The sequence below is a fragment of the Coptis chinensis genome, chromosome 1 (assembly GCF_015680905.1).
Source record: "Coptis chinensis isolate HL-2020 chromosome 1, ASM1568090v1, whole genome shotgun sequence".
Classification (NCBI taxonomy): domain Eukaryota; kingdom Viridiplantae; phylum Streptophyta; class Magnoliopsida; order Ranunculales; family Ranunculaceae; genus Coptis; species Coptis chinensis.
This window is the reverse complement of record NC_141456.1, coordinates 74568629-74582200: the sequence shown is the minus strand read 5'-3', so window position 1 is coordinate 74582200 and position 13572 is coordinate 74568629. Positions and strand designations below refer to the sequence as shown.

General features: G+C 36.6%; 1 protein-coding gene and 1 long non-coding RNA gene across 2 annotated transcripts; one reads left to right on the top strand and one right to left on the bottom strand.

The window, feature by feature from the left end:
* Nucleotides 1-6181: 6181 nt before the first annotated feature.
* On the bottom strand, nucleotides 6182-6770 carry LOC147525186 (uncharacterized). Its single transcript, XR_015197805.1, has 2 exons — nucleotides 6724-6770; nucleotides 6182-6538 (listed from the first exon to the last, which is right to left on the bottom strand). It is a non-coding gene; the product is annotated as an uncharacterized LOC147525186 (long non-coding RNA).
* Nucleotides 6771-11200: 4430 nt separating this feature from the next.
* Nucleotides 11201-12985, top strand: LOC147525185 (uncharacterized). The gene is made up of 4 exons (XM_086578511.1): nucleotides 11201-12033; nucleotides 12112-12714; nucleotides 12797-12880; nucleotides 12976-12985. Exons 1-4 carry the CDS (start codon nucleotides 11201-11203, stop codon nucleotides 12983-12985), a joined length of 1530 nt encoding a protein of 509 aa, XP_086434637.1.
* The last annotated feature ends 587 nt before the right edge of the window (nucleotides 12986-13572 follow it).

The following is a 13572-nucleotide window of genomic DNA, read 5'->3' as shown; positions in this document are numbered from 1 at the left end:
AGAAGAAATCAAAAAATAAAAGAAAAAGCAAAAGCAAAAGTGAAGTGTGAGGTGTCTCATTTGTAATGGAGAAGGGCAAATCTGTAAATAGCAAAAGTATGGGTATATAATCCAAAAGTAAGGGAGAGAGAAAGCATCCATTACTTTAGGGTCCAAACTATTTGGTTTGTTTAATTTCTTGTCTAGTTTTTCAATACAAGTTTTTACTTTATTGTTCTTCTTTTTCTTTTAATTAAAACTTGTTATTTTTCTTTCTTCTTATTTTAATCTTCAATCTTACCTTGTTGTTCTTATTTCAATCTTCAATCAATCTTTCTTTCAATGTTTTTATGTCATTTCAATACCAACACTAAAGTTTTCCTATTTTCATTAGCTTAAAACCAATTTAATCTATACCAAGAGTCTACCTTTCTTCTTCACAACTCCTACACTTAAACTCTAGTATTAGCAAGGAGATACGTAGGCAGCCACTAGGTGGTTCAACCCTAAACACTAAATTATCTCATCCCTTCTCCATCAAGGAAAGATTTTGAATCACAAGGCACAGAGGAGGATCAAGGGATACTCAGAAAATCTCTTACACTGCGTTCAGGCATTTCTAGTATTAGCAAGAATAAAACTTACTCACGTAGGAGAGCTCGTCGCCTTAGACAATCTCCTGTTTCTAGTCCTCCATCTCATAAGATAGCTGACGAAGTAGTGCAAGCTAAGGAGCCTCTCTGCAACTTCTACACATCGTTGCAAGATGGGTCTCTATCTTGTATACGACTCACACCGCTCACGAGCGAATTTCATATTCCACTGAACATGTTCAATCTTCTACCCATCTTTCACGGGTTAGAACACGAGTTATCGTACGAGCATCTACGTCGGATACATGAAGTATGTAATACTTTTCATCATCCGGGCATCACTGACAATCAGGTTAAGCTACGAGTGTTTCCCTTCACTCTAGCTCGTAAGAGTCACGCTTGGCTTCTTTCACAGAAGGCCGACTCTTTCGATACATGGGAAAAGGTTGTTTTCTCTATCATGAAGAAGTACTTTCCGCTGAAGAAAACAGAAGAGATAAGAAAGCAAGATACAATTCTTCAGACAGAGCCCAAGTGAGACATTTTCCGAAGCATGGGATAGATTCTCTGACCTACTCCATTCATGTCCTCACCATAAACTAGAAAAATCCACTCTTGTCCAATATTTCTTCAAAAGCCTTCTCCCGTAACACAAAGTAACCTTCGACATCATGAGTAATGGTAATTTTTTAGATAGAGGTGCAACTGAAACCTTAACCTTTCTTGAAAACCAAGCTGAAAAGAGTGCCAATTGGGGAGACATAAACAATTCCAGAACATCCCAACCCAGTACATCTAAGGCTAGTGGTATTTTTGAGGTGAAATCAGATCTGGAAATTAAAACCTTAATCGAAACCCTCACAAGAAAGATAGATGCCCTCACAACCAAACAAAAAGACCAAACCCCTCATCCTGTCATGAACGCAAATACCTCACCATGCAATTTCTGTCTAAGCTTAAATCATATAAATTCCACCTATCCCTTTATCACAAACTTATCATCACTTCAGCCAGAAGAAGTATGTGCTTTCAATTTACCAAATGTACCGTGGAGACAATATCCAAACTTCGCATGGACCAACAAATACATTCAGGCAAGGACAAAGGACAAGGTACCTATAATAATCAGAACATAGCATTGGTTCCATCCCAGTTTAATCAGAACTATCAAAACCCAGCTATCAACAACCAAAGAGACCTAGTTCCTGTTCCACCATCAACTAGTCTCCAAACAGATAAGCCCACCAAAATAATGCTATCTGTCATGCAATAACAATCCCAAATCCTAGCATCCATGCAACAATCTTTGAACTTGTTAGCCCAAGATAAAACCCAGAAGGGTGTGTTCCCAGGTCAAGCTATTCCTAATCCTAAACCAACAAATACAGTCTTTGAAGCAACAAGTGACGTGAACGAAGCTAGAGCACTAAAAACTCTTTCTTAATCATCCCATCTACGAGGATTGACTCATTTTTTCCAATGTATTCCTTTCCCATTCCATTCCATCTTTTCCTTTAAAGGGGATACATCAATAAGGTAACCGGACCTCTCTACTTAGAGGGTGTGGTTGTAAGTGTTGGAGCCTTAGTCCATAATATATCTCGCATATTCTTTGTAAAACACTTTTTACTCGTCGTTGGAGTAAGTGTGAACCTATGGAGCAAGTATACAATTTTTCTTTTCTTTATTTTACACATCTTTTTCAAAAATGTTTGTTTTCTTTGTGTTGTTAATGATAGATTCTCGATACATCAATAGTTAAGTGATTTTTTTTCAAAACGAGCAATGGATTTTACACAGACCAACCCTTAGAACAACGCAATCTAAAGGTAGTTTGAGATTAGCTTTGCTTACTAAGGGTCATCTATATCACTAAGCTATTCGCCCAGGTCAGGACATTTCATGTCTTGCGCAGTAAATCCCTCAACTCGCGTAGCTGAAGCTCGATCTGTCTAGATTGGGATCACCATAGAGCCGACACGAAAGTTGCCTAAGATTATCTATTCTGATTTGTTTTCAAGTAGTAGCATCTAGAATCATAGCTTTTGAGTACGAGTTTCTTAAAACATCTCTCCATAGTTTTCAAAACCAGAGGATATAAAAATAAAAATTATATGCCCGGAGTAACCAAAATGATATCGGATTAACTTATAATTTTATCTTCTTGGCAAAACCTCTATATGGATAGAGATATATTTTGAATGAGAAAACCAACCAAAAAAAAAAAAACGTCTCCAAACGAGAATTAAACAAATAGAGTAACCCAAAATGATACTATTCTCTGTTTAATTCTATATTTTGCCTCCACCTCTCTATTTTGTCTCAAGAATCTGACGTTAAAAGACTCAAAAAATTTCAAAATTTCCTTTTAATTAAAAATCTTTCCCCTCTCGTTTAAGTCTTTTTCCCTTCTAAATCTCTTTCGTTTCTGAAAAACTTTTCAAAAATGTCTTCTGTAGCAAACAAAAAGCCTCCACCTAGCAAGACTAGATGGATCAGTTTCAATGATTGTGTGCAAGCACTTCCTAGAGAACTGCAGCTTAAGATATTGACATATATACCGAAAATCATTCCTGGTTTAGGTAAGAGTTCATACACACGTAAGAGACGAGCTATGAGAGAAGGCTGGTGCTTGAACTATCAAACACCAACTTGCCCCAGTCTTTAACCTCATAATAATTCTATTTATAAAGTCTACATGTGTTATCCTCTAATGCATTATGCTCAGTCTAAGAGAGTAATCCAGCAATTTGGTTAAGATTGACTCGAGTTTTCAAAAACTTCCAAGTCTTAGGGATTTGACTTAAAACGACCCACCTTTTTAAAATTTCAGTCAAACTTATTCAAACCCCAAAAAAATTAATTAAATTTTTTTTCCTTATGTTATATGTACATATTTCCTTACAGTTCATTCACAGTTCTTTCCATCATATGTTTTTCATCCATTATTGGATGTGAGTGTACCCTATACCGTTACGCTGCATTTTCGATGCTGATCGTTTTGGTACCTCACGAGTCAAGATCGGAAGAGTAACAAAGCATGGATCGCCCTTAAAAGGTTGGCAAGGCACTAAGGACAAGATCAGAATTTCCTGATTTCATTTGGGGTTGGGCCAAAATTTCAATTTCATTAAAGAGGCACATGACATCAACCTATTTAACCCATGCGACCGCCCAACTTCCCTTCTTCTTCCTCACCAAATCCCCAACCCTAGTCGCCCATACCAGCTCGCGATCACCCCTATCCAACTCTCGACCGCGACCTCACCTCAACACGCCACCACTCCAAATTTTTACAACCTGCTCCATTTTTAACCCTCATTCCAACTCAAAATCCCAATTTTATCAATCCCTACTCTAAATGCTCGAGTTCTTAAAATCGTGCCGGAGCAAAATTTTGAAAACCTCTTCAATTCAAGGCTTAGATTAGAAGTGCACTTCAAGGCTGAGATTAGAAAAAGAGGATGAGAACCCTTGGTTTTGTTGGAAGGTGCGGCTTATTCTCCCTCTCTTACTCTTTCGTTTTATAACTACATGCTTAGAGGGGAGGATGACCGCATCACGGTTGTCAAGGACGGCAGCTTGCTAGAGCTCACCAAGGAGGTGGTGAGTAGAGTTATGGGGATTCCTCTGAAAGCTTATGTTTAGATGAAATAGTCCCCAAACGGTAAGACCATCGACGTGATGATGGTAGAGACACTTCTCGAGGGGGTGAAAAACCCCCAAGTCTCACTGCGTGTTTCAAAGTTCGCTACGAAGGAACCAGTTGGCAGTATCTCAATGGATAGCCTACAACCTGCTAGGCTCAACTAAGCCTTCGGATATAGGTAAGGAAATGCTTCATCTTTTATAGATTCTTCAAGAGCAGAAGAACAACTTCTGCATTGTCTCCTTTATCTTTGAGCAACTCTGCAAACCGAAAAAGTCAACCACCCTTCTACCAGAGCTGGTCACTAGAATCATGCAGCACTGGGGGTTTGAGCCCACAGACGCCCTAGTGGAGGTCAAGGATGCTACCACAGGTCCTATCTATGCCCACTGTGTCCAGAAGTTATGGCTTCCACCTAAAGCTAGAGCTGCTGAGCAAGCATGCCCGACTAAGATGGTGGATTACTTCGCTGAAGATGCCACTTGACAGTTCACTCAACCCATGGACAGAATTCACTTCCTTTATGGAAGCCAGAGGATTCTGCATGCGTATCTCCACAAGATCAGGGAAACTCAAGGGAACATTATAGCGGAACAACGGACCATCAGAGAGGAGCAGCAGTCCTTCCAGCAGGAGCAGCTATTTTTCAGCACAGTGTTACTAGAACACTGTAGAGCATCAGAGACGTGGTCTCGCATAGTGATAGACATGCTAGGTCCCGACGTCAGCAAGGAGAAGGATCTTCTAGACATTGAGGCGAGTCACGCACATATTCTGACTAGGATTCTCTCTAGTGTTCGTATAGTTGGATTTATTTATTTTTCTGTTTCTTTTTTACGTGTATGACGTAGTATAAGTTTAATTATATGCTTGTTTTATTTTGCTTTTCTTGTGGAATTTGGTATATGAGTAGAAGGTAAAACAGATACATCATGCCAAAAAATTTCATTTTTCTTTCATGCATGTTTTCAAAAATACAAAAACCCAAAAAGATTTTATAGTAGAATAAATATCTCTAGTATAATAAATCATGTATTTCTCATTCTATATCAAACAACCCACGCCCCAAACTTATTTGGGGGTGGCGTATTTTCATCATGAAGAACATAATACAGGTGTATCGTCGTTTTTGCTCATGTTTCTATGCTAATCTTTTTCCTTATCTCTTCATACTTTGAGGACAAAACATAGTTCTATTTGGAGGTGGTATAGTAACATTTTGTAAAATCTAGGCATTTTCTATATAGTAGATATAATAGTATATTTCTTCTTTTCTAAAAACTTTTTTCGAAAAAGACCAAAAATATTTTTCTGTTTAGTATTAAAAAAATCTTGTTTCCTTTTTCTATGATGAATAAAAAGTTTAGAAGTCTCACTATAGCACTAGTAAGGACTTGTTCTTCGTACTTAAACTAATATACGTACAATAGTTTATGCATCTTTTCATTAACAGTATGCATCAACATTTGTTTGTATATAGCAGTGAGTTTCCAAAGCTAAGGTTAGAACAATTAAGTTCCATATCTTGTGAGAATCTAGCCAAAAGCCTCATCTGAATAAGTATTGAGTGATGATCACTACAAGAGAAAAGGCTTTATATCACTGTTAAAAACAGTGACAAAAAGTCTTTTGTCACTGTTTTTTTTTTCCCTAAAACCGTGACCAAGTGGGAGTCATTTTTTTTCCCAAAACCGTCACAAACACTCTTTGAAGAACAGTCACAAAAAAGTTAGAAACAGTCATAATATAACCACCTTTTAGTGACTATTCTTACTAAATAGTGATAAATGTTATGCATAACCGTCATCAAAAGTAACCCTTTTATACCTGTTTTCACAAAACCATGACAAATGGTTAAAACTTTTACAAAAACGAAAAAACAAGAATTCACTGAATTGGTTCTGCACTCCATATCTCTACTAAATGCTTATACACCTTAAAAAAATCTTAACAAACATAATCCATTAAATTTTCAAATATCATTCACAAATACTGATTCCAATTAACCAATCAAATCCAAACTAGACAAGATAATTGTTACATGTATTTAAATAAAAATCAAAATGAAACATCCCAATAGTTAATATATAAATCATCCTAGCTCGCCAAAGTCGTCACATGAATTAAAACACACTTATCGTTCGTTTTGAGCATAGTCCTCGACACGTTCCTGGATGAAGCCAACAAACTCGTATCTTTGCTTCTCAACATAGTACACTTCTAACATGACTACAATACTGATCCAGAGTACCTCACAAGGTGGGGACTACTCTTAGTATAGCTCTCTCCACAACTCGCTTATGATATTCAATCCCTCCTGTAAGTAAAATAATTAGTGAGCGCAAATCAAAACTTCTATAGTGTAGAAATTACAAGGCAATACCTTGAACCATTTTATAAGATTCTTGTTTGAATCAAACAGATTCACAAGTGTGAATTTCAAAATATAGAGAAAACAACAAATAATTTCAATGGACTAAGAAAAGGTTAAAGAAAATATACCTTCAGCAAGTCACCGGCCACAAGCATTATAACGGTTCTCATCTTGAAAAAGCACCATGCCAGTGAGGCGAAAAACAGGAACAAATAAAAAATCATTCATAGCCTAGTTATCGCAAGATAGAAAACTTAATATTGCAATAATGAACTCACCACCTAAGTCATTAATGAAAATGTGTTGCTACAAGAACCAACCGAACACCAAAAATCATAATGGGTGTCTTAAGATTTACTAAAGAAGTGTGGTTAGGGATAAAGAGAGCCATGGGACTCATTGCAACAGGAATGAACTCTAATAACTTTAACGTTTTGGCTACTTAGGGCAACAAGGAAAACTCAAGATAAGCAGATTCTGAGATCACATGGTGTGTGTGAGTGTATAATATATTGAATGAAAGGAACTGTCGACTGCTTGAAAGAGGGGGACATAGTGTTGATGTAGTGTGTGCTGACATTCTTACAAAAGGCTATACAGGAATCGACTCGTACTAGTACAGCAAGAAACATTATTTCCTCCCAACACAATGTGTACATGGAACAAACCACCTGTAGGCACTATGAAAATAAATGCAATCGAATATATGAACTAAAATGGAACAAGTTATGGTGACCTAATTGGATCCATAATGATGAGATTATCTTAATGTTTTGTGTAAGCTAAGATGCAAGATGCAAGAGGTAACCAGATAGTATATACAAGTTTGGCAAAAAAAATCTCTCCAAAAAAGCATTTTTATGTCAAAACTAGAAAAGCATTTTAGATGTTGTATCTCAAATGATATAATATCGAAATGGAACAGAAGAAGACCTTTATAGGATTAAGAGTTGGAAAACCGTTAGGAAACCCTGAGCCCAGTTCCTGTACCGCCAGTAGTTTGTCGTGATTCCACTGGTCTAAGTTCGGAAAGAACATATACTTTATATTTGCTGAGGGCACAAATTAAAGGTAACTAAACAGGAACCTACAGTGACCAAAATGACAAGAATGTAGGACCAGTAAATGTAATTTGATGACTCAAGCTAAGCATTCACTTTCGATATCCTATCCATAGGAATAATGAACTGACCCTTGATAAAATTGTTGCTTCGCATGAGCTTCAACTCACTACGTGCATTTCACCCTTTTCACCAAGACGGGTGGACAAGGTTTTGTGCGATAACCATTCTTAGTTGAACTAGGAGAGCAATGAAGCAGAGTATCTAATATATAGCCACTACCGTGTGAAGACAAGGCCAATGGCAAATTGCCCAGTGTTGTGGGGAACTTTTTCATGACATTCACTACTACTCCCCATCCCCAATCAGTTCTGTTGTCATGTATCTTAACCTACCACAGACAATTATATTCTGACAGTAATTGCATCATAATATAACATTGACATCAAGTATCAACTTAGAAAATGACAGTCCTAATATCTTGAGATCTTAATTCATGTAAAACGGACATTTTACATTATTCACGAATATAGTACAAGTATTAGTTCTTGATAACAAGCAACGTCGTGGCAGTCAGAGATGATTAAAGAACCAGTTTTATCAATTAAAAGTAAAACAAAAAATAATGAAGACCAACTGAGGACAGACTATATGATGATGATGGACTCCTCATTCCATTTGTTACTTACCAGCCTACCCAGAACAAGAAAATAGAGAATTCTTTCAGGTCTGGTTATCTCTGATATCATCTTCTCAAGTTGCGCTATATCAAGTCTTATCTTTTGATATTCAGCAACTTCCACCTATAAATCCCAAAATAAATATATAATTAAAAGAAGGCTATATATGTATAATAGAAACTCAAATATATGCAATCATGAAAACAAGTAAAGAGGTGGATCGCCTCCCCTGACGTATCAAGCACAGAAGCTTCCTGCTCTAGCTTTGCAACCTTTTCCCCAATATCAGGTAAAGCCTACATATCCAAAACATGTAATCGTAGTTATGATTCTTACTACTAGCAACAAATACTTCTGAACTGGAAATATCAATAAGGTAATCCAAAGGGTTTTTTAGGTCTTAGTCCTACTAATAGTTGGCTTATTAGGGTTTGGTCCAAAAAAGTTTGAATATTAGGGTTTAGTCCTACTTTTGGTTCTTGACTGCAAGTCAACTCGGTTGACCGTGGTCAATCTACTTGTATTTTTGAAATGACAATACTACCCTCGCGTGCAACATCACCTGATTTCACTTATAATAAATTAAATGAACACGTGCTGGATTTGAAATGAGTGACCGTCAGATTTGAAGTATCACGTTTTGCGCATCTCAGGAGAAATAAAGAGGGAAAACACATATTCATTGCGTTGTTCTCTCTCACTCTCACTCCAAAACCCTAGCATTCATGAAAACACAAACTTCTCTCTCACATTCATCCTCTTTCATTAGTGAAAACACAAACTTTAACGATGGCCTAACTCCTCGCCTTCTCTCATTATGAAATCTAATATAATTATATCGTTTGAGTTGGTGATCGTCGTCGTTTATGAAGTTTCATGAAGTGTTTTTGTAGATCATTGTAGAATTGAGGTTGTGAACTGATCGTTGTTGATTTGAGATCATCTTTAGTTGTTAGCCAAAAAAGGAAGGTTGTTGCTTAAAGATTAGGTTTTTATACACGTTAATTTCTAGTGAAAATATCGTTTTTCATGAGTTTGAATATCCTTTTGGAATCTCTTTGGTAAATTTTCAAACTAAAAGTAATTTTTCATGAGTTTGTTTGGTTGCAACTTTATCATTGCATGGTTTGGTGTAGTTAAAACATGGACTAAAAATCTAAAGTGAAACATGGACTAAAAACTAATTTTTTATTTTCTAGTAGGACTGATTGTTTTTTGTATGAAGTATTAGTGATGGATTTGCTAATATTGTTTCAACGTAATTGTTTTTTGTTTTATTTTGTTGTCTGATATTCTATTTGTGTTGTTTATTGGTTTTCCAAATATGATATTCTATTTTGTTGTCTGATAATCAAATTGGTTTGTTACATATCAAATTGCATGGTTTGGTTTTATTTTGTTGTCTAATTTATTACCGTTACATATATGACTTATTTTGTTTGAATGTAATTGTGAATCAAATTGGTTTGCTGATATTGTATGAAATATTTGTGATGGTTTGGTTTGAATGTTGTTTGTATGTAGGTAGCCTTGTTAGTTGAGTACTATGGCCAGTCCTTTACTAGGTGTAAAAGAATTTGTCATTCATTATGGTGGTAAGTGGGGGAGAACTATCCCTGGGAAGATTAAGACTAGTGAATACAAGGGGGGTAAGCAAGAGTCTGTGAAGTATGATGGGGATGAGATTTGTTGGCTAGATTTGGAAAAGGATCTGCACAAACCGGTTGGTGAAGGAGTTGCATTTCAGATTGCAAGTTTGATTGAAGGGACCTTATGTAGGATAACAGAAGACAAACATTTGATAGATATGTGGGGTAAGTTTAAAACAGAAAAAAAAAAAAAAAAAAAAAAAAAAAAAAAAAAAAAACCTATTTATCTTCCCACCTCCACCAACTGCAGCAGCCAACATTACTGCTGATAACTCTCCACCACCACTTAAATCCACACCTAGAACACCAAAGAAACCTATACAAGTCTGTGAAAGTGTTAGAAGATCACCTAGATTATGTAATAGTAATCCAGTTCCAGTTCCAGTTCTCATTGAAGTTTCCACTCAAGAACAACATAACTAAGTTCAATCTCAAAATCCTAAACCATTTGCCACTCAAAAACAAAAACCAGATACCACTCAAGAACAACCTAACCCAGTTCAATCTCAAAATCTAAACCATTTCCCACTCAAAAACAAAAACCAATTTCCACTAAAAAACCAATCACACCTGTAAGAAAGTCCAACATGCTTAACATACTGAAAACTAAACCACTTTTAGGTCCTAATGGAGAGCCAATGATCTTCGACATTTCTGATGATGAAGAAACTGCTGAGCCAGAAGCAAGAGATGAGTTGACTGAGAATGTCGTTGAGGAGCACATTGAGCCTGGTGTGCACTTGTCTCAACTAGATCCTATTGAGCCTGATTTTTGTACTCAGAATATTAATGACTTTCTAGATGAATTGAATGAGTCTAATAATGATCATGGTGATGCTGTAAGGGTTGATGTAGACGAGGAATTTAATCATGGTGGAAGTAATACTGAAAAGGCTAGGTATGAGTATGGTCAAATATTTTGACCAGTTTTTGGTACTTGGATGGATACAGGGTATGATAGCAATTCACAAGAGAGTGATTATGAAGACTATTGTCCTACAGATAGTGAGTACTCTGATAATGAGTTAGGCAATGATATTGATGCAATGGTGGTTAATGATGAAGTCAAAAAATTTAGAAGAAGAATTGCAAGGTACTGTGTTGGGGAACTTTATGCAGGGAACAACTAATGTTTTTTAGGATGAGGAGATGGTTAAGGTTACTGACCCAGTTGAAGCTTCTAAAAGGTTTGGCACATGTTAGTTGAAGCCTAAAATGACATGGGCTAATGTAGAGGAATGTAGAGAATTCTTCCAGACAATGGCAATTAAGCATAAGTTTAGTACACAACAAGTGAGAAATGACAGGGAGAGATACATTTTGGTATGCAAAGATCCTAGCTGTGAGTGGACTATAACTGCTACCCTTACTAGAAAAGACAAGCACACTTTTATTCTGAGAAAGTATAATGATGCACATACATGTGAAGCTGATGAGAAGAACAAGTATACTCAGGCTAGAGCTCCATGGGTGGCTCAAGCACTTGAAAATAAGATGAGAGATCATCCAGAATATAGACCAAGGGATATACAGAGAGAGATGTTTTATGACTATGGAGTTGGCATATCCTATTGGACTGCTTGGAATGCTAGGATATCGATGCTTGAAGTGATCAATGGAAATTATGAGGAAGGTTATAGACTAGTCCCAGAGATGTGTAAGCAGATTATGAAGTCTAACCCAGGTAGCCTTGCCAAGCATTTTGTGAGTGCTAAGTCCAAATGTTTCATTGGTGTTGTTGTTGCATTCAAATCACCACTTGATGGATGGTTGAATGGCTGTAGACCAATAATTGGTCTGGATGGTTGTTTTCTAAAAGGTAAGTATGGTGGTTGTTGTTTAACAGCTATTGGACTGGATGCAATGAATGGAATATTCCCTCTTGGTTTTTATATATGCAAAGGGGGGAATGGAGATACATGGAGACAGTTCTTGTGTGAGATGAAACCATATCTTGACATGCATAAAGACAAGCTTACCTTCATCAGTGACAGACAAAAGGGACTAATAAGTGTTGTTGATGAATATTTTCCAGATTCAAATCACAGGTATATATGTCTATGTATATGTTTGTCCAGATTCAAATTTAAGTAATACTGACAATATGTGTATGTTATTTGCTATAGGTATTGCTTCAGACATATGTACAAGAACTTCAAAAAGGTTTTTAGTGGTGAATTATGGGAAAATCTAGCTTGGGGGGCAGCAAAAGCTTATAAGCAACAAGAACTCACAAGGATATTGGGTGTTGTCAACAAAACTGACAGTAAAGCTTTGGATTGGTTAGACACTGAACCAAGGAGTTCTTGGGCTAGGGCACATTTTGACTGCATATCAAAGTGTGATGAGTTGACCAATAATTTCAGTGAAAGCTTCAATTCCTGGATATTTAAGATCAGAGATAAACCATTGGTCAATTTTCTGGATAAGTATAACCTGGATTTGTTGCAACTAGTTTATGGTAGAAGGGAATTGTCAATGTCATTGATTACTGGTGATGTAGTCCCAAATGTGTTGTTCATGATAAAAAAGAGAGAGTTGAGATACAATTGGTATGAGATTAAAGGTGTATCAGATGTTCAGTATTTAGCAATCAACAGGAAGACTGGGACTAATTACAATGTTGATATTGCCAAACTTGAATGCTCTTGCATTGAGTGGCAAATGTTAGGAGTGCCTTGTGTACATAATGTTGCAGTCCTCAGGTCAAGGAGGCCCCAATGGGCAAGGTAATTCAATAATTTACTTAATTTCATATTGTTTTTAATTTAATTTTAGTTTGTTATTAATTCACTCCATATTTTTTGACATGTATTGCAGTCCATATTTTAGTGTGGAAGCATTTAGAGCAACATATGCAACTTATCTTTATCTAATTGATAACATTGAGGATTGGTCAGAAATAATAAGTCCATAATGTGTTAATTTAGTAACTTGAATCAACTTGTTTACTAACTTGATGAGTTGTTTTTGTTGCTTACTTTTAACAGGATAACATAGAAAAGTTGGTTCTGCCTCCTGAAAACACTAGGAAGGTTGGAAGGCCAAAAAAGAAGATAATTATAGGGGAAGATGAACCACTTAAAACTCATAGAAAATGTGCAAAGTGTGGAACACCTGGTCACAATACCTTGACTTGTGATACAAGAAAGAAAGGAGTTCATGGCAAGAGAAGGAAGCCTCAAAACCAAGGTAACTCTAAATATGTCAGTTATACATATGGTGGTTTTCATAAGTTATATATATTAACTAATAAGTAATGATTTGAAGGTGCACAAGACCATAATGAAGCGGCCCAGAAGAGTAGTAAGCAAGAAGCAGCACCAAAGCAGAATAACAAAGACAAGTAGTACTAGCAAAAGCAGTACCAGCAACACCTCCAATTCAACCAACACCAGATCTACCTGAACCAGCAAATAAGAGAGGTAGGAAAAGAAGGAATGCTCCAATGCAAGAAGAAACACCAACATCACCTCCAATGAAACCAGCACCAGCAGCACCTCCAATGCAACCATCACCAGCAACACCTCCAATGCAACCAACACCAGATCTACCTGAACCAGCAAATAAGAGAGGTAGGAAAAGAA

Bases quoted from the DNA above. Each gene is read 5' to 3' on its own strand.
- LOC147525185 (XM_086578511.1), top strand. From the start codon at position 11,201: ATGACATGGGCTAATGTAGAGGAATGTAGAGAATTCTTCCAGACAATG. The intron at 12,034-12,111 runs GTATATATGTCT...TATTTGCTATAG, and splicing joins TTTCCAGATTCAAATCACAG to GTATTGCTTCAGACATATGT. The intron at 12,715-12,796 runs GTAATTCAATAA...ATTTTTTGACAT, and splicing joins AGGAGGCCCCAATGGGCAAG to GTATTGCAGTCCATATTTTA.